This window comes from Zophobas morio, unplaced genomic scaffold (assembly GCF_036711695.1).
Source record: "Zophobas morio isolate AGI-343-1 ecotype UQ-CSIRO unplaced genomic scaffold, CSIRO_AGI_Zmor_V1 ptg000005l, whole genome shotgun sequence".
NCBI classification, from domain to species: domain Eukaryota; kingdom Metazoa; phylum Arthropoda; class Insecta; order Coleoptera; family Tenebrionidae; genus Zophobas; species Zophobas morio.
The window spans coordinates 7,387,439-7,407,280 of NW_026972110.1; the positions used below are offsets into that span (position 1 = coordinate 7,387,439).

The following is a 19,842-nucleotide window of genomic DNA, read 5'->3' on the forward strand; positions in this document are numbered from 1 at the left end:
GTCAAAGGTAAAGGATAATCCGAAGTTTGCTTGACTGGAGACTGTATTTTTTGGTTATCTCAGTCTTGTTGGAAAATAAATTTTATATATGATCCGTTACTATATTAGACAGAGGCAAAATTATGATTCCATTTAAGGATCTGAATATTTGTCGCTTGTAATTATTATGAAACTTCGTTTTTGTGTCATGTAGTGAAGCATGTAATTTCTCCAAGCTTTTGCTTTTTTAAGCTTGTGAGATCTTGGCTAACTTTTAGATAGAAAATTACTTTTTCATATTTTGATGTCAATATTTTTACACATCTTAAAATTCACATTGAAGTATGTGCTATTTTTACATCTCGACCGTAAGCTAGGGAAGTATAGGTATTATAATAGAGTCCATCCGGTGAATGGCTAATTTCATGATCCCCAGCTTATGAAAAGGTAGGTCTTCCCTTTCAGTCTGTCTATGGTCTGTTGGGGATTTTATTAGAAGGACTATTTCCTTCGCAAAAATTAAGCAAATGAGAGAGCTGCCATATTTTAATTTCATCCAACACGGGCCAAATTTCAACGCCTATTTCCTTTAAAAAAATTTATGCAATCAAAGTATTTATATTTCTGCATGACGATTAGTAAAAATTGTATTTCAGCGATAATTTTGCACTAGTGCTAAATTAACCCCCTCCAAACTGTCGGCCTTCATGCTTAAATTTTCAGCGTGAATCAAACACTCTTTTTTGGATTTTTGGAAATACAAGTTTGCGGTGTTTTGCTTCTAAATTAACCCCCTCCAAATTATCGGTCTTTTTGCAAATATTTTTTAATATCTCTAATTAACACGCTATTAAATTTTCAGTGTGGATGAAACACTTTTTTTTGGATTTTTAGAAATACAACATTGGTGTGTTTTGCTTCTAAATTAACCCCTTCTAAGCTGTTGGCCTTATGGCAAATATTCTTTAAAATGTATAATTAACACGCTATTAAATTTTCCCTTTAGAATATACAACAAGTTGTAAGAGTATGTGATTAGATGATATCAAAACTGATAGGCTTTTCTTAACATCAAATCCTGCGTAGCAACAAATGATTAAAAAATTGTCCGGTGGGACCAAATACTATTGGTACAAGGAACCAAGACTGTGCAAAATAAATTGGAATCGACAGTAAATAAAAAGTAACAAATCATACCAACAGAGTTGTTTCTGAACTAGGTAAAGCTGGAATGCACGAACAACAACTCGTATCAAGATCATAAGACCCTACTAGTTCCTTAAAATAATGTTTTCGGAAAAAATTATAAGCTATCCGCTGATGTCAAATTTTTCTTCAAACTAGCTTATAGAAGACAATTCCATTCGTCGATATCGTAGTAGGGGTTGCGGAGTACGTCAGTGGCGAGCTTTATGTCTGATACCGTTCTTGACCTGCTTGTCGGATTGTTTTCACACGAGTTAAATCTTTCAACTCCTTGACATTTTCCCGTATTGGAACGGCACGCAGTTGTTAAAATGTGCTTGATTCATAGGTACTATGGTCGCTTCGTGGTCCACCGAAAAGTTGCTTCGCCATAGCTTCTTCACTTGTCCACGTTACTCTGTAGGACGCAATATGAAAAAACTTGCAGTCCATCCGGAGTCGTCTCCTCCCAAACTTCATAATTTTGATCAATTTCTTGTTCTGATAAAGTAGAGGTTTTTTTTTCGCGAGACTTTTGCAAATGTTTCCTTTTTACATCTTTGGCGGCTCTGGCGTATGCAAATGTTACATCCTTAAATGGGTCTGAAATAATAAACTCTTTATAATATTTTTGTTCCAACATTTCCAGTGTTGTGGATGTGTTTTGTAGATACTGCCTTTATATTCTTGTCCATCATTTCGCTTCATGTTGAAAGCAAAATAATTTTCAATTAAGGTCAGTTATGAGATCGAAGTTACCTCGTTCAAAGAGTATTTTTTCATCGCAAAATTGTTGAAATTCCTCCAAATTGTTGAAATTGACCTTAAGTAATTTTTAGACCTTTTAGTTTTTACTGGAGTTAATCTGTTCAATATTTGAAATTATTTTTTGACAAATAAAAGTTTTGTTATAAATCACCTTAGATATCAGTTCAGTACAAAAGATTGTTAATGGAATATTTTATCACATATTAGTACATGAATTTCAACTATTTCTTGAAGCCCTAAGTAGAATAGACATTCAAGAAAATAATAAAATTTTGATTTGTGGTGACTTTAACATTCCGGATTTCACCTTGGGTAAAATAAACCAATTCACTCTATCTCTAAATAATTTCCAATCTTTCTTTAATTTAGAGCAGCATAATAATGTGCAAAATAAATATCACCATATTCTAGACTTAGTTTTCTCTAATATCGAGTCTAAGGTAGAGGCTTCTGATTTCAATTTCGTCGATGATGATGTTCACCATCCTTCTCTTTGTATAGTTATAAAATTTGTAACTCCCCTTTATCAATCTTTCCCTATAAATAATCTAGAACAATAGGACTTTAGAAAGGCAAACTTTCCAGTTCTTTATGATATGCTTTACTCTTGCAATTGGGATTTCCTAGATACCGATGGTAGCGTTGATGAAATTTGTTCTCTTTTTTATGCCAAACTCCATGCAATTTTTGATCTTGCTGTTCCTAAATTTAAAATCAAATTGAATACTAACCGTCGACAATATCCTCCCTGGTTTAATCAGGAAATAAAAAATGCTATACGCACTAAATACTCATTGCACAAACTGTATAAAAAATATAAAACTGCTCATTACCATAATTTATTTAAATTCTATCGTTCCAAATGTAAAGCGCTTATTCAAAATGCTTATAGAATGTACATGCGCAAGATTGAAAATAATATTTCTATAGATCCTAAGTCATTTTGGATGTTTCTTCATAACAAAAAAGGTAGCACACGTATTCCTGGCTTAATGCGCTATGATGACAGAGAACTATCATGTCCACAAGCTATATTTAACGCTTTTGCTCGTCATTTTAGCAATGTTTATATAGAGTCCGATTGTTTAGCTCCTTTTTGCGCTACGAATGAAACAGCAGCTCAGCTTTCAGTTGCTATTACTTCACTGCTTGAAAAAGATATTCTTTTGGCCTTAAAAAACTGTAAGAACACATTTACATCCGGTCCTGATGGCATTACTAGCTTTCAACTCAAAGACTGTGCATATATCTTTGTGATTTCCTTGCTTAGAATATTTAGTCTTATTCTCAAAGATTGTCAGGTACCAGAACTTTGGAAAAATCCTGCATTACTCCCATATTCAAGTCTGGGGATAAAGCTGATGTAAAAAACTACAGGTCCATAAGTTTATTATGTAATTTTGTGAAGACATTTGAATCAGTAATGTATAAGCTAATTTATTCATCTGTGAAATCTTTTATAATACCATACCAACATGGTTTCGTTGAGAAGAGGTCGACTGTGACGATTCTGGCTTGCTTTTCCCAACACGTATCTCATTTAATTGATAGTAGAAGTCAAGTGGACGCGATGTATATGGACTTTTCTAAGGCCTTCGACCAGATCGATTACTTTATTCTCCTAGATAAACTGCGCCAATTTGGCTTCTCGAAGTCATTACTTAAACTATTCAAGTCGTACCTTATTGGTAAAGTGCAGTCAGAACGATATCGTAACTTCTATTCAGAAATATATTCACCGATATCTGGAGTTCCTCAGGGATCTAATTTGGGACCACTTTTGTTCTTATTGTTTATTAACGACATTGTTGAACATATATCTACTGCACTACTTCATAATTATTGTTATTTTCCTTGTGACTGGGTGTATTATTACCTGTTGGGAATAAAGTATTATTATTATTATTATTATCACATCAAAATTTTAAAGAAAATCAATTTTGAAACAAACGGTCTGTTTAAAATGTTCTTTCCTGCATATTGCCACAGTTAGCAACAAGACAGTTGTAAAACCGATTTACGCCCAAAAAAGGGGTTTAGGTATATCGCAAAGGAATAGCGAAATACTTGAGGTAGTTAAGTCAACTTAGAGAGTGATGAAGTTTGCGAGAGGCAACTGGATGTCCAACGGGTATAAGTGTGGAACACGCAGGCCTTTTGAGAGTGTGAGATGTATTATGATGTCAGTATTAGAATTATTATATATATAGTTTATAGTTATATGGGTTACTAGTTTTAGTTAATAAATCTTAGAAAAGTACAGAAATGATTTTAATGACAACACACCCATCGTCTGGATACAAATTCCTTTGTTGTTTCTTTGTCACATTTCCATCCGGTGTTGTACTTTGTGTTGGCAACTTGTGAATGCTAATCAAAAAATCCATCTTAAACAGTTCGGGTTTTCATGTACGTTCGACGGCTCATTAGTCATTTTTACCTATTCCCAGCTTGTATAAACGGCTCTGGGATTTTAATCTTTTCCGACAAGAATTTTCTGGGGGGTGAGTGACAGTTGTGATCACTTTTGGTGTTCCATTTTTGGCGTTTCGAATTGGAAGGAAAATTTGCGTGAATCCAGGCCATCTTTGGAAAGTTTTGTAGTCGATCGTTTGATTCTTTCCCGATCCCTCGTTTGGTGAACAATAATGGTATTTTTCGTTCCCTGGGGCACGAATTCCTTCTACCACCGTTAACCACCACGTTGTCGCGTTTTAAACCATCAAAATCCATTTGAGATAGCAATAATTGAAATTCTTCTTGTTCAAATACATAGTAAACCACGTCCAAATTTTAGGGCTTTCTGGTGTACCGAACACGACGCCGATTTGAATTTTTTGTCGACTACAAGCCGATTTTTGACCGTTGCGCGACGTCGATTTGATTTTAGGTATTGGGGCTTCCTATACTGAGGGAAATCGTACCATTTGTAGACCTCGACATTTTTGCCTGCACGCCGGTTGATCGCCCAACTTTGGTTTTTATTCCAGTGTCGCTCTCCTAGCCCCCGTCATCTCTGGAAGCGGCAGCCAAGGTTAGATCCTTCCAAAATTTTTGTATTTGAGCCAAAAATATCAAACAAGCGTAGGGTATGTTTCTTCGTGACCCTTGTGGCTCCATTCAAATCTTGTAGTTTTCAATATCTACTTAAATAGGCTGTTAACCAAGCTTACGTAAGCGCCGCCTTCAGCTGATGTTGAGTTAAGTTAAATCCAATTATTTCAGTTGACATTTAATTTTGTTACACCTAGTTTAGCTTACAGTAAAGTTCGTGGTAATTTTCATTCCTTCTTTTGGAATTGAATTGGAAGTTGATAGTTTCAGACGACATTCTTTTTGTTTACTAACTACCTGGCGCTGAGTAACCAGTATCCCTTTTTCCCCTTTTGACGAAATCGGCTGCTGTGTTTAAGAATTCGCGTTGCCGCAGAAAAAACTGAGCGCCGTACACAGTGGTCGTTTCGGGCAATTCATAACGGTGTAGTACCTATTTTAGGAATATCATGTAGATGGTAAAGCGCTAAACCAAATTTGTGTAATCAGCTCCACTTCCAATTTGGTGACGTCGTCTCAAAATTTTATGTTGTAAATGGTGTACCTGTGGTTTATGAATTCGACTTGAATTTTTTATCAATGATCTGGTATCTTGTAAACGAAGTTTGGCAAATAGTTAATCAAAATTTATGTGTTCATCCTCTCGAAAACTTTACAACGCAGTCTCAAAATTTGTTAGAAAAATCCAATCTAAAATGAAACGCAAAAAAAATGAATGCCTGAAGTAATTTATTTTATTGATCAAATCAAGAACAGTTCACACCATTTTCCCAAAATTTTGGAAGGTATTACTGTTAGTATTAGTATTACACTGTACTTCTTGAAACTGATATTATGTCCTTACTAAAAAGTTGCTGACGTCATCACTTGAAATGTACGCATACCATGTTCGTGTCTGTAGTTTAACATTCCGCCCATATCTTTAATTTAATTAATAGTAGTTATCAATGTTATCATAAAAAAATTTAAACTCACGAAACCGAATTCTATAATTTACACTTACAGATTTTCCACAGTTTGCATTTTTTCCATTCTTTAGACTGAATGAAACTCTTTGTTGTCGTTATTCTTACACTGTTTTGACAGTAAACTATAATATAATACGCACATAACACTTTTTCTTTAATTTCTTGTAGAATATCAATTTGACATATGAAAAATGTTTAAATAAATACACTTTAAGTGGAATGTTGGTTAAAGTTTTGTCATATGTGTGATATTTACATACGTAATTTGAGAAAAGTAACTCACTCCACCTGACGGTCTTGTGGGCTGATATGTTCCGGCGTATTTTGTGTGTAATAGTATACAATATTTTAGCATAAATAACTAAAATAACACTTATTTTAGAGTAATATAATTTATACATCAACATAAAAGTTATCTAGTGATATCTTAAAGTAAATTGGTCCTCAAATCTAAGTAATTTGGTGCCCATTCTTGTCAGCAGAATAAAAGATATTTTCAATGTCGACTTTTGTTGCTAATAATGCTTTCATTTTTGATTGAAATGAATTTCTTTTGGAAGTCCTCCACCTATCCGCTGGACAACTCTGAGAGGTATAGAATTTCTTATTGACGAATATTATGGAATTTAAGATTTAACATGGTTCGAGATATTGTTCATTTATTCTTTTTAACTCGGAAGGGTATGTCGTTTATCGACTGCCACACATCATATTCAATCAAGCAGTTTAAAGCTCTCAACCGGGAACTATTACAGATGAAACTGCAGCAGACCAAGACAATTATTGAACGTAATATGAAATAAGCAAAATTCTCGGACTACGTTCCACATAACAGTAACAGCATTTCAGTGAACACAATATTTATGTCTCTGTTGTGAAGTGCGACTACAACGAAATGAATCAAGAAACGCCAAGTCGAACGTTATGAAGCAATCTCAGCAATCAATGCCAGCTGCAATCTTGATAATGATCTGGTGCGAATTGTTGAAATTTTGGTATCCTCTGGCGATTCGTGCCGACCGTTGACAGTAGTGAAAGCTTTCATAACCCCATGTATGAACATACATCGTACCTAAGTTTCGTAATAATTCCGGTTGCGAATGTAAACAACATGCATGCAGGTCTAAACTAAGCAGATTTGGAGAGCGGAGCCTCGTAAATCTCGCGTCGGCTTTAATATTCATGCGAATAATTTTAAAACAACGTGCATATGTATCAAACGCGACCCTTAAATCGATAATGCAAAACTTAATGACTGAAAATATTAATACATTAGGGCACACATTTCAGAATAAGCGGTCGCAAATGCGTTGGGTGGTCTTGCGGACAGCGAGAATACACCGAGGTTTTAGGGATCGATCCTGGTGGTGCGCGCTGGAGGTGGAGCTTCTACAGCCTCCACTTTCAGTGGTGAAACGGACGCCGAGCGACGCACAGCGTCCCTTGCTACCAAGTCCGCGTGTGCTACAGCTCTCTTGAGCCGACTGTGTGCTGTGTGCTGAGTGTGTCTTTTCAGCCAATCAGAGTGCGGCTTTGAACGCGACTTAAGTCAGTCAGACACTGCACGTCTAAGGCGAGTAGAACTGCTTTTCTAGCTACACACGTACGGAGATCTGCTATAAATTGCGTTATTTACGAAGGATTCATAAAAATTGCCCCGTTGCGACGCCACAAACCGTAAAAGTGACTCAAGTCTTGATTAAAAGCAATCTCAAAAGCGTTCATCATTGATTTCAATTTTATTTCTACCTAAATAAATCCGTTGCTGTTGGCTCTGTCTGTCCGAAGACGGACAAATCAGAGGAATTAAAAGAATTTCGTTTATTGAAAAATCGAATCGTTCGGGATTGACCCTTTTCAAACGATTTGAGATCTTCATGTAATTTTTGGAATTCGTGATGGAGAAAAGAACGGAATTAACTTAATGGAAAAATTACGTTGTAATACAGCTTTTAAGGTGAGATTAAAAATTTTTAAACTAAAATCATTCAGAAAGTTTTAACAAGATCCGTCGCTTAGTCATTACGTGAACCCCTTACATGTAGCTTAAAAGTTCCAAGTACCCGATGCAAATTCTGTTTTCAATAAAAAAAAGAAGTAATGAATATGCTTGTTTATTTTAGGGGGAGTTTTTGCTGAGCCGACGACTACATGTAAAAATTTTAATACGAAAAGTTTGCGAAGCTTTTAAAATTCATCACCGAGTAAGTAGTGTGGAGGCCGTTACGTCCACAAAGTAACAATTATCATCGAATTTAAATAACGAGCTTACGGAAACCGTCCCTCTATTAGCACAAATCTGGAAACCTGAACTGATAAATTGGGCTTTTTAAGGATTATTATCCGAAAATTTTGGGGTGTTCATTTTGACAAATTGAGATTAACCGCATTCTTTCACAATAAATACTTTTTATGGTGTTAAGATTATCCCAAGCTCCACAAAAATTCATCTTAATTTTCCGTTATGGATATTTCGGTGGTAAATTGTGCCATAGCCTATTATCAGAAGATTTTACAGGATACTGAAACTAAGCCTCCAATAATGCGCCGTAAAGTATTAAGGGCCCATTTTTAGAGAAGGACATAACGGAGCTCTATAATATTTTTTGAGGAGCTTAATTGAAAATTTTTTAGGTGCGTATTAGGGTAGTAACAAACGACCTTATGCGCGTGAATCTAAATTTGCAATTTACATCGATATTTCCTGTCACATTGACCCTTATTAAAATAGCGCTACGGTTCACCTTCTTTAAAAATGTCTCAGTCGATCCTTCAAAGTAGATGAATAAAAAAAGTGATCATTCCAAGGAAGTTCCCTTAAATTTCTCGTCCGTCATCTTTGTCGGTCATTTCTGAGTGTGCTCTCGCAGGAGCTTTTGATATGATAAGCTTTGTGATAGAACTGATTTGTGGTGAAAAATTCTGTTTTATCTTGGATTTGTCGAGAAAGTCATGATTCGGCTCTCATCTTTCCTAGAATACGTCGATGAATACGTCGATATGAATGAAATTGTATTTGCAAGTTTTTCCCTTTTCACAGACTGTAATTTTATGGCGACGTAATATTTACGTTTGTTTTTCTAAAGGAAATTTTCAAAACACGGGCTTGCTATATATTGATTTATAACCTTATGCTGACTTGTATAAAAATAGAACGACGAGAAATTATCAGTTTTAAATGTAAAACTTCCTCGACGATGGTTTTCTCTAGTAATCCTTTCACACATGCTTTCTCGGTTAGTCTTGCATATAAAATTTGGGTTTGTAATTTTGATATTCGGCACATTCCCCCTTTTACTCTATATTATTTAACCACCACAAACTTATGTCTTCTGAGTTATTTATGTTCGCTACATCCTCAAAATTTCAGCTTTATGTTGTGTGTGAAGTCGTCCGCAATTTGTCGTTAAGGATTAATGTGCGTACTTTTTTATCGTTATTATACGGATATACGTAATTTTTAAAGATTTTCGCCAACGACAAAAATAATATATCAACGTGGTAAATCACATTCACTGCCTGATGTTCTGCTGCTTTTTTATTTGTTTGCATTTCTACAAAAGGACGATAATAGCTTTCATTTACTTTGAAATTTGAAGTTTACGAATTATAACATTTTTCTGACAATTACAGTAATAAAAATAAATTAATAACTTACTATTTTCTATGTTTCTACAACGAGAAATGTGTTTCTCAACAAGAATAAACACGTCCTTTAGTTGGAATGGTGAGCATCAACAAATAACAACTCGTAACTACACATTTAGATGGTAAATTTGTTCTTTAATGAAAAATCTACAGATATTTTTTAATTATTGCTACTATATCACGGAAAAGTATATATATTTTTTTTAATTTTAAGAATAATGGAAATTATTTTTTCATATATGTGATTAATTATAATATTTGCCTTAATTTAGTATTTGTCAAACATCTTAAAATCTTCGTATTTGTGAATTTTATAGCGAAACGGTAATTTTCCCAGGGATAGATTTCTTTTCAGAGTTCTAATTCTATCATCTAGAAATAAAAACATAACAAAATTACATGTGGTGGCTTGACAACTTTTTACTTCACTGCAAAATGTGCTGTCAATAAGATTATTATTTCCGCACGTCTTGCTGGTAGTTATTAGAGATAAAAAGTAATTAAGTTTTTAATTAATTACTTCGGCAAAAGTCAATATTAAAGTTTCTAAACCTAACAAAAGATTTCAGACACTCTGTAATATTGATTATATTTCGCGTAAGCTGTACTGTAATCACAGACAACAAGCAAGTGTTGGAAATTAGTTATAACGTTTTGACTACTTTCCCGAGAGCACGATCTTATAAGATAAATAAAGGGTTAGAAATCTGCAATTCTTGCGGTTCTATAGATTCGGGGTTGAAAAATTCAGATTTTGGAATAAATTTGAAACCATGCTTCTTAGTTTTGTCCGGATCATACCGGTGGATAGTTGGTTAATACATTTTTCGCTTTTGTTGCACACACATTTTTTCTTACAACTGGTGTGGTGATAGGCATAATATTTTTATTTCTGGTAATGTTTTAATAGATTATTGATTTTCAAGGAACTGGTACTTATAGGGCGTTCAATTAAAAAAATTTTCACGTTGGTCCTGATTTTTCGTAAACATTGTGAAGTATGTTTACAATAAACTTAAAATTTCAGTTAGCTGACAGGCGAAATGACACAACATAACCCTATTTTTTCTTTTATCAAAAGAAGCAACGCCAACTTATGGCTTTTTCAATTGAACACATATCTAATGACATACAGGCTAATTGAAGAGAAAACAAAAATACTTAGTTGATGTTTGTTGACGATTATTTGACCTTATTAAATCTTGAAAACAAACTGATGTTATCTTTGTAGAGCATGTTACCACATGGTCTCACTTTTATTAACCGCTGAAAATGATGTCTCTCCATAACGAACTTAAGCAATTTGGGACCACTGCGTTCATTTATATTATTAATCTTAGGAAGTTCTGTTATTTATGATTAATAGTTAACTTTGGGCAAAATCGATTTTTCTAGTTGATAACTCATCAGTCTATAAATTTCCTTAAAAAGGTCAAGTGAGGGAAGGATTATTCTGTTCCATTGAGCAAATAATCCCTGCTAGTTATCCACCTGTTATAACTTTCTGTGTCGTACGTTAGAGTAAGAACAAAATAAACTGAATTCGTAAATCATAAAATTTATAATTTTCCATATTTTTTCTTAATTTAGACAATTTGAAATGGAGGTATGTTTTCGATTTCCAAATGTTTCAAGCCAGCAATACCAGATAAGAGATTAGTGCAGAGGTTCCATGGTGTAACGGTTATCACTCTGGACTCTGAATCCAGCGATCCGAGTTCAAATCTCGGTGGAACCTTTTTTATTAAAAAGTATAGTATTTTATTTATAAATTAATGGTAAAAAATTATTTAAAACTTTTGCTTAATTTTTTTTTCTTGTACTCTAATTTCCTTGAATAAGTTCGGAAAATTCGTGTTTCTGACATCACTGTGAATCGACAAGTGTCGGGAAACGCTGTCTGAACGAGTCTATGAATAACGTTTTCTCTTCAAGCTTTCGGTGTGAACGCTACGTGGATGACTTTTTCTTGACACTTTTGATAAAACTTGTATTTCAAATATCTACAGCACTTCGTGCTTCTGTAGTGTCAATATTTTATGAAGCTGTTACGTACGTTGGCCGTACATTAAATGTCATTTTGAAAAACTGATGCACAAGAATTTACATTTCATAATATTGGAGTAGTTGATGGACACATGTTTAACGATTCAAAATGTTACTCTTTTGTGCCACTTTGGATGGATGAGGGATACATGATTTTTTTAACCACTAGTGTATTTCACTACATATTTAAGTCCTAGACCCTGAAGAAAACCCAACAACTCTCATAGTTAAAAAAAATGAGGCAAGGTACTAGGTAAATGTTGTTCATGTAAACAGAAGAATGCAATGTTTTGGAAGTTACATATGTGAGTACATATTGAATTTAGCTTTGCCCTAAAAAATGTTGTAAGGTATAGTCAACCAATCCTGCTTGTTCGAAAAATCCTAGAATTTAATTTTGCAAAATTTTACTTTTTATGATAACCCCATGGGTCAAAAAAAGGATAATTATGGGTGCGGTGTTAAAATAAAGGTAAAAAACCATGTTATGCGTATGTTTCAAGTGAGTTTTTCCATTATAAAAATTTGTGATGACGTCATAAACATTTTAGCCAGGACACACAGTTTAAAGTCAGTATAATACTAATAATAATTGTACGGTAATCCCAGTTTTCCGGAAAATGAAGTGAGCAGTTCCTGATTTGATCAATAAAATAAACTGCCTCGTTCATTTCTTTAGTCACTCGTATAAGCAATTGAATAGTTGAAATATTTCGGTAACTAAAATTTATTAAAATATTAGTCATTTTAGGGATAGATTATTATACAATAAGAATACAAGAAAAAAATTATAGGTGATTTTGAAGCAAGCGAAACTTGAAAGTGATTATTAGCCAACTAAAGGGTTAGTTTTTCCTTCAAATTCAATCCAGCGGCTACACATTAAATATAAAACGGAAAGATAATCGCATTACAAACTCAGTTTTATGGAGGAAAATATTCAGATAACAAAAATTGTTTACGTATATAGAGTTACTTCAGGCGTAGTTACTTAAGCTGGAACTTAACTTGGAAGTTAGCCTCAGGAGTCTTGCCTCTGGTGATTATAATAATTACTCCGAAATATAACTACTGATCAACGTCCTTTAACTGAAGAAAATACTTTGCTGAATTTGTTTGATTTATCATTTGTCTTATTTTCTTTCCAATACTGTAAAACAATATAATGACTAAACATGTTCGTTCGGTTTTTTAAGTAAGTACTTAGGTGCTTCATTTGTCAAAATTTAAATATATATTATTGATTTAAATAATAAAGCCATTTTACTTCAAGCAGTTTATCAAATGCTAAAAACTGCGAACGAAATTTTGTCTATCGTAAATGTGGAAGAATGTTTTTAACATCTTTCAAAATGTGATACCACATTCCCTTACAGGTAATTGATAATGATAACACTGCTTAGTTTTCATTAATAACATGAACCATCTAAAAGTCTGCGCTTGATGTTACGGTTATGGAAAAAACGTAATATTTACTACCTTTAAAGAGAATTTTCCGTGGGAATTTTCTTTCGTGCAAAGCAAACAACGTATGGTCAAAAATTTAATATACAAATATGGTATTTGATACCATATCCTACTTAATTTTTTATAAGAAATCAATTTTTATGTACCTGCTCTCTGGAGAATTTATACTTGTAAATTTGCAGCTGGTTTGCAATTCGAACTAGAAGGTGGAAATGAAATCAGCACGTAGCAACTACGCGTGGAATTTGGGTTATTATTTACGGTTATTGAGTTATACGTCAGAATTCAGATTAATCACACAAGTATGAAAAATACCAGACATCAGTAACATAACTTGTTAAATGGCTTGACAGAATGTATGCATTATGCATTTAAACTATTTGCCCATATTTTAGCTGAAAAAAAACTCATTTTCTAAAGAAAATTGCCGTGTTAAATTTGTTCAAATATTTCCGGGTCTTTCTCCCACGTAACGACCCAGTAGAAATAAACATTTTAGTTGTAAATGGTGTTTGCTAGTTGCTACTGAGAAGTGTAATTTATTTGGTTTCGTAATTAATGTTTACCGAAAACGCCACAAAGTGGATATTTGTTGCTCCCTCTTGAAGTAAGACGAAGAGGAATTTTCTCAGTTGTGGATGAACATTTATACGTAGGCACATTATCTACCCAATAACTCAGCAATTACAAGGACCTCTACTTAACATGAGTATGCAACTAAGAGAATGTGATGGTTTTAAAAACTGTATTGATCGTAAATTCGTAAAGTGTTACATACTGTATCTTTACTCACTGTATCAGCTTCTTATTTCCTTTAGCAACAAAAAATCATTTTGTTTTAGATGTCATTTTACCTAATTATATTCCTACACTGTCAACTCATAACAAGATTTATTCGTTCTTATTAACGAAGTCATTGCCACGCTGGTTAAATAATAAAGCAAGTGTTTATAATGTTTTATAACTTTAAACACGTCTTTAACAACGTAAAATTAAGTGCACGTTCCAACTAATGATTACTTCGTTAATTAGGTAGAAGGCTAAAAGTGGAGATCGTCTCTCTGATGTTCGTATTTTCTTAAACATCAGTCGTTACATCCGGTTAAGTGTCTATTTATTCAGGTGCAACAGTTTCAGGAAGCCCTTAGCTGATTTATTTATAAAAATCTCATGAAATAAAGAATAGCGTAATCGTATTAGCGCTGCTCCTCTAATGGGATGGAACAGGATACCCTCATCTTTATCATCGTTCGTTTGCTCGAGTGGAAACCTTGGAATTATTGGAAGGAAAATACATAATGTATCAATTGTTTATTATCAAAATTATTTGTGGGATTACTGAAAAATGTTATTGACTTCAACAATAAGAGAGGTATTTTTCTTTCGGTATATTATTTTTATCAGAGAAATAAGCGTCTTTGTAAAAAAAAAATTCTTAAACAAAAAGTATTTGTGCTAGCAAGGAGACATAACAGAAGCATCGAAAATGTTATAGCAGTAGTCGCTGCCATCTTACGTTATTTTTTATTTTCAATATAATCCTATTACTTCTTTTTTTGCTGCAAGTTTCTGAAATTTTAGAGTACTTATGGTTCTCTACAAAGGATCATATATAGATATTTTCAATAGTAAACTGTCAAGGAACATATTTTTTTCATTCTACTATCGACATCAAACAGAAAATGAACTTGGATATTATATCACGCAGGTCTTTATAGCAAGTGGGAATATCATACTTAAACATTCAAATGTTTAAGTATGATATGTATAAGAAGATATCCATTTAGTTATGAAAAGCTGCCTCTGTTCTAAGGTCTGTTTATGGGATAGTATAATTTTTAATTAGATTAACTTGTGACCAGAGGCGTCATTAAATTATTAGGAAATACTTATTGTTTGTTGGTAAAATTGTTATGATGTATTTTATGCGACCTACATCGAAAAAATCTGTTTACCTTTTATTATCAAAAACACAACTACATTAGGTATTTTGATTGACGGAATAAAAAGCTAAATTCTGTTCAGTTTATAGTGACATAAACATAAACTAAATAAGTGGCACAATGTTTCTGTTTTTTAGCCGATGCAATTTTCCCTTGTTTGGTATTCACAAAAAGTAGCTATTGTTCAGTGTTTTGTAGTAGTGTTACTCGTGTTATGTTTGGTTATAATCGATTTAATAATTTATTTCGTTATTCATTGTTTCGTTAATGTGTGTGCAAATATAATGTTTTATGCACAATAATCTACTGAAATGTGTTGTGCCAAATACAAGTTACATGCATTTCAGTAATTAAGTACTTCTGTGAATGTATGTATTTTATTAACGGAATAAATTTTTGCATTTGCATAACTATAAGGTCCAAACAAAGGAGGCATTAATTTAAACAAATAAACAAACAACATTTTCTTGAAATTAAAGTTGCATCTATTTTCCAGTGGAAGGCAGAGAGATGAGTTTTATTCTGATGATCATATTGGTTTCGCTTCACAGCGCACAGAATATGAAAGTGCAGGTTTTTCGTTTCTATCTGCCTCGTTGTCAGAAAAGATAACCACCGGAACTAGCGTACTTTGGACTGCAGCATATCTGAAAATCTCAGAATTAGTACCTATTTTAGAAGTAGCAGTCAATATCTTAAGAAATTTTCAACCGTCACAGCAATAAAATATTTTGTCACTACGTGTTTAAGGGAGGCATCTGTTAGCGGAGAATCCAAATTTTAAGAAGAAGTACATAAGGGTCTAGACATTTCTCACCTTCGTAGTTTTATTATGAAGTGTCAAGGACATTATAATTAGTCCATTTACGTAGTTTATAAAACTTTGTATTGTACAGCATCTAAGTATGTCCTAATTGTTTGCAGAAAGTTTGTGTTTAATGAAGGTGAAAAAAGCTATGGAGATTTGACGAGAGCTCGATGATTGAGTGTATACAAGGTGAGTCAGTAAGCGTGCGGTTTTCGATATCTCATTAATCATTAGGAAAAAAAAAGACCAATTGTAACTTTGAAGAAGAGGAAATAAAATGGCACGAAATATTGGTCCTAGCGTGGTCATTTCTTTATTGAGTGGGTCGTAGTCTTCAATAATATTACCTCAAATAACTGTCGGAATCGAAGAGTACGATAAAATGTTTACAGGTCAAAGTTATACGGTTTTTTGAGATGCGTGCACTAAAATTATTTTCAAATAATAGATTGTTTTGTTTTTTCGTATTTTGATTAATGTTTCACCATATTTACGATTACCTTAAAACGCTCGCGTGATTTCATAGCATTCGGTTTTGCTGTTTCAAAGTTAAATACCAAAATGTTGTGTAATTGTTGTGTGGATGGCCAATGTAAAAACTCAATACAGATTTGTAGACCATAGGTGCAGGAGTACATTTTTTTATCAAATTTAAATACTCCTAATATTTACTATTGTAAATTTTGGAGATGATGTCATCCTATTGTTGGTGGGGACGATAAGACAAATTTTGGTTACCGTTTTACCTTCTAAATGATCTACCCTATTTCAGAAAATAACTCCAATAGAAGAAACTCAATTGGAGCCAGTTATACAACTTATATAATGATTTGGGAACACAGTGTTTAAATATTGTTGGACTAATATTGTTGGTCCAATAAATCTGGTGACATAATATTTCAATCCAAGTTTGGTAAGTCCAAATATTGATTTTAGGTACTCCATTACCTATAATTTTATCTGTTCACTTCACAACGAAAATGTACATTTGTCTGTAAATAAAATAAAAACAACAACATTTCTCTTATTAATTTATATTTCCCATCATCATTTCGTAAATTTTATCCTCTTGCCGTTCCTCAAATATCTGTTGATGTTTTTCTTATTTATTAAACTTCATTTTGGTAGTGTTTTTAAATATTTTCTGCAGCACTGACTCCAGCTTGAGTTAATGTTTCAAGATAATGAGCGCGTAGTTACTGGAATTTGTTGCTTGTATATTTAAATGTCAACAGTTGTATATTATATCATGTACAAAATATAGTGAACAACCCTCGAATACGATATGTTGTAATATGTAAGGAACACGTTGTTTTGGTTTATGCAGTCAACCTTGTAATTATATTTGCTCCTTTAGTTAGTGGTTTCTTTAATTCATCAAGTGGAAATTTTGTGATATTTTGTGTATACCTAATTTGGATGAATTGGATGAAGTGTTTTTGAGTTATCATTGGAGGAAATGCAAATACAATGTTAAAATGGCCCCATCAAAATCTAGCTTATGCATTATCCTTATTGTTTCTAAATTAATTGTTGTCATTAAATAAATTACCTTGAATGATAAAACTGAATAAAAGATATGTTGCCACATAACATCCAGGATTCCTGGATATAAAAATCCTTTCCAACTATCGAGGTCACGCACTAAAAGATAAACAGATAGCAGATATAACACATTACCATAAAATATGGCCCAGTTTACTTACTAAATGAATTTTCTTTTCAACTTACAACTATTTGTATTGTGTCGAAGACAAATATTCACGTTATTCTCCAAATATATCCACATTATTCAATTTCTGTTTCCTTAGAATCATTATTAAATCCTTGGGGGAAAAATTGCATGCTATCACGACATTTATGGTAAGGACAAAAGGTCGACCCTTTGGGGACTAGTATATACGCGATACTTGTAATAATAAGTTTGCTTGTTTACGGATTTAAGAGGTGTTGGTAATATACATAGAGGGTTTGGTTGGTGGCAGTCCCTAGGTAACCGGCAGCAGGGATCACTAAGTCTCTTGAGCAAACCTGCACTGATTATACCCTGCTGGGAAGTAGTCGTAAAGGCACCTGCTTCACGTCTCGAGATGATGTATTACGTTCCTGGCTGCATATACGTCCGAAGACTGGCAAGTGATGCTACAGAAATTAATCAAACTCGGGTTAGACACATGCTAAAATTTTAATAACCTCTCAGCATCATGAATAAATAAAATAAAAAGTGACGCCACAAAATTGCCAGGAAAAATTCTGCTGCTGTGCTGTGTTGGTGGATTAGTTATGGATCGAAATTAAATTTTAAATTTTAGCGACAACATGCATAAGGAGCGTAGGAGGCAGAATGCATTTTTACGCTAAGATTACTTACTTTGTAAAAGGTAGAAAAAGTGTTTCTGGGTGACGCTTGTTTTTTTATAAACAAAGTTAAAAAGAACTAATGTTTAATGCGTAGTAACTAGAGTCCGGAATTAAGTGCATAAATTTTGGTTAAAATATGCGCATAAATATGCATGAAATAAGTAAAAATTATACACTTGCAATGTATGTACGTTTCTCTGCAAATATAAGGTATAACTTCTATCTACAAGTAATTATCATATTAAATCCAGCGGTGAATTTTTTTGCCTTTCTGTGGAAAGAGGATTTATAACCAAGTTGATAAATTGGCGTTACATGTCAGTAGATAAATGATAATGCGTGTTTCAAATAAACTTCTACGGAGGTATTCGTCCGAAATAGATAGATTTATTGAAATTTGTAAACGCCATTATTTTTAGCTTGAAGGGGGTTTAATCCGGAATATAGCATATACTAGACATATTTTTATCGAATTTTGCCAGACGAGACGTTTAAATTACGATTACATTCAGCTGATAAGAAAATAATAAAGCCTGTAACTATAAAACAATGGAAACTGAGCGAAATAAGGCATTCTTTTCTTCCTATTTTACTAAAGAACAATAAGTTCTGTTTCAAAAGCAATTGTTGTATCGTCTGATTAGTATCGCCCATTAAAGAGGTACAAACTATTTTTAATTCTATTTTTTGAAATTTTTTCTAAATCATACATCGGTATTTAATGCATTCTGACAGGAAGAGATCTAAGAGTGTTAAGTCTGAATTGTGAGCTGGTCACGGTGTCGGGCCAATCTAGTTTTCTTTATATTGTTAAAATATTTTTCTTATTACAAGTGAATTATGAGGTGATGATTCGTTTTTATGGTTGAAGAGTGTCTGGCAGTTCTCTGTTCAGGTCAGTTGGGATGAATTCCATGAACAGTTTTCCAATAATCTTGTGGAGTATGCACATTTCTCTAATGTTTTGAAACCCTGTGTAACTTAGTTTGGGAAAATTCGCCTTCAACATCTACAAGACATGTGCATGACGCAGCGAATGAAGTTAACTTATGGCACAGCAATACTCAAAAATGATTTAATGTCAGAAAATTTTATCATTGATGCATTCGAACTAGAAACGACTTCTGCATATGGTTTAGTTTTTCGTGTTTTCACAAGTTATCAGAATTCAGCAAATAAAACTGTGGCTTCGATTTTATTGTCATGCGGTCTGTATTCATAGCACGTCAACACGGTGTGAACGTTCTAAATTTTTAAGTTAATTTAGTGTTGACAACTGTGTGTTTCAATTAAAGTACGATAATAAAATATATTTTTAATATTTTAAAGGGTGCAAAAAACATGCATCATTTTGTTAAAAATTCTAGTGATTTTACTGGATTAGATTTACATTTTCAGTTGCACTGTTAAATTGTGATATTGTGCGTACAAGAATTTATTTAATATAAACCTAACCAGAATTGAAAAACCGTGACTATGTTTTTTAAAAAATAATGATTTTTGGCATATTATGCCCATATACGAAGCTTTAGTAGTTAGTTGTCTTTACATATAATAGTACTTATCATTACAAGCATGTCACCTTCAGGAGCCAGTAATTGTTATTTATGTATCA

General features: G+C 33.2%; 2 protein-coding genes and 1 non-coding gene across 5 annotated transcripts in view; all 3 read left to right on the forward strand.

Annotated features, from left to right (window-relative positions):
• The first annotated feature begins 2,825 nt into the window (after positions 1-2,825).
• LOC135145299 (uncharacterized) lies at positions 2,826-5,416 on the forward strand. Its single transcript, XM_064077422.1, has 4 exons — positions 2,826-3,233; positions 3,425-3,822; positions 4,923-4,966; positions 5,346-5,416. The coding sequence occupies exons 1-4, from the start codon at positions 2,826-2,828 to the stop codon at positions 5,414-5,416; spliced, it is 921 nt and encodes a 306-aa protein (XP_063933492.1).
• A 1,964-nt stretch (positions 5,417-7,380) lies between these two features.
• LOC135122558 (neuroligin-4, X-linked-like) overlaps positions 7,381-19,842 on the forward strand; it is a 399,568-nt gene continuing 387,106 nt past the window's right edge. For 2 of the 3 annotated variants that reach the window (XM_064046822.1, XM_064046821.1), the window contains exon 1: positions 7,381-7,527. Coding sequence is in view for 1 of the 3 variants with exons in the window: in XM_064046820.1 (XP_063902890.1) it covers positions 7,879-7,911 (33 nt within the window). In the remaining 2 variants the exon portion in view is untranslated. Of the gene's footprint in view, positions 7,528-7,861; positions 7,912-19,842 lie in introns of those variants that run through there. The other variant, XM_064046820.1, reaches the window with a different exon arrangement.
• Trnaq-cug (transfer RNA glutamine (anticodon CUG)) lies at positions 11,269-11,340 on the forward strand. Its single transcript has one exon. It is a non-coding gene; the product is annotated as a tRNA-Gln (tRNA).

Excerpts from the sequence above, each read along its gene's own strand:
- LOC135145299 (XM_064077422.1), top strand. The coding sequence starts at position 2,826 with ATGTACATGCGCAAGATTGAAAATAATATTTCTATAGATCCTAAGTCA. Across the intron at positions 3,234-3,424 it reads TTATTCTCAAAGATTGTCAG|AGGTCGACTGTGACGATTCT; the intron begins GTACCAGAACTT and ends TTCGTTGAGAAG. Across the intron at positions 4,967-5,345 it reads CTCTGGAAGCGGCAGCCAAG|AATTCGCGTTGCCGCAGAAA; the intron begins GTTAGATCCTTC and ends GCTGTGTTTAAG.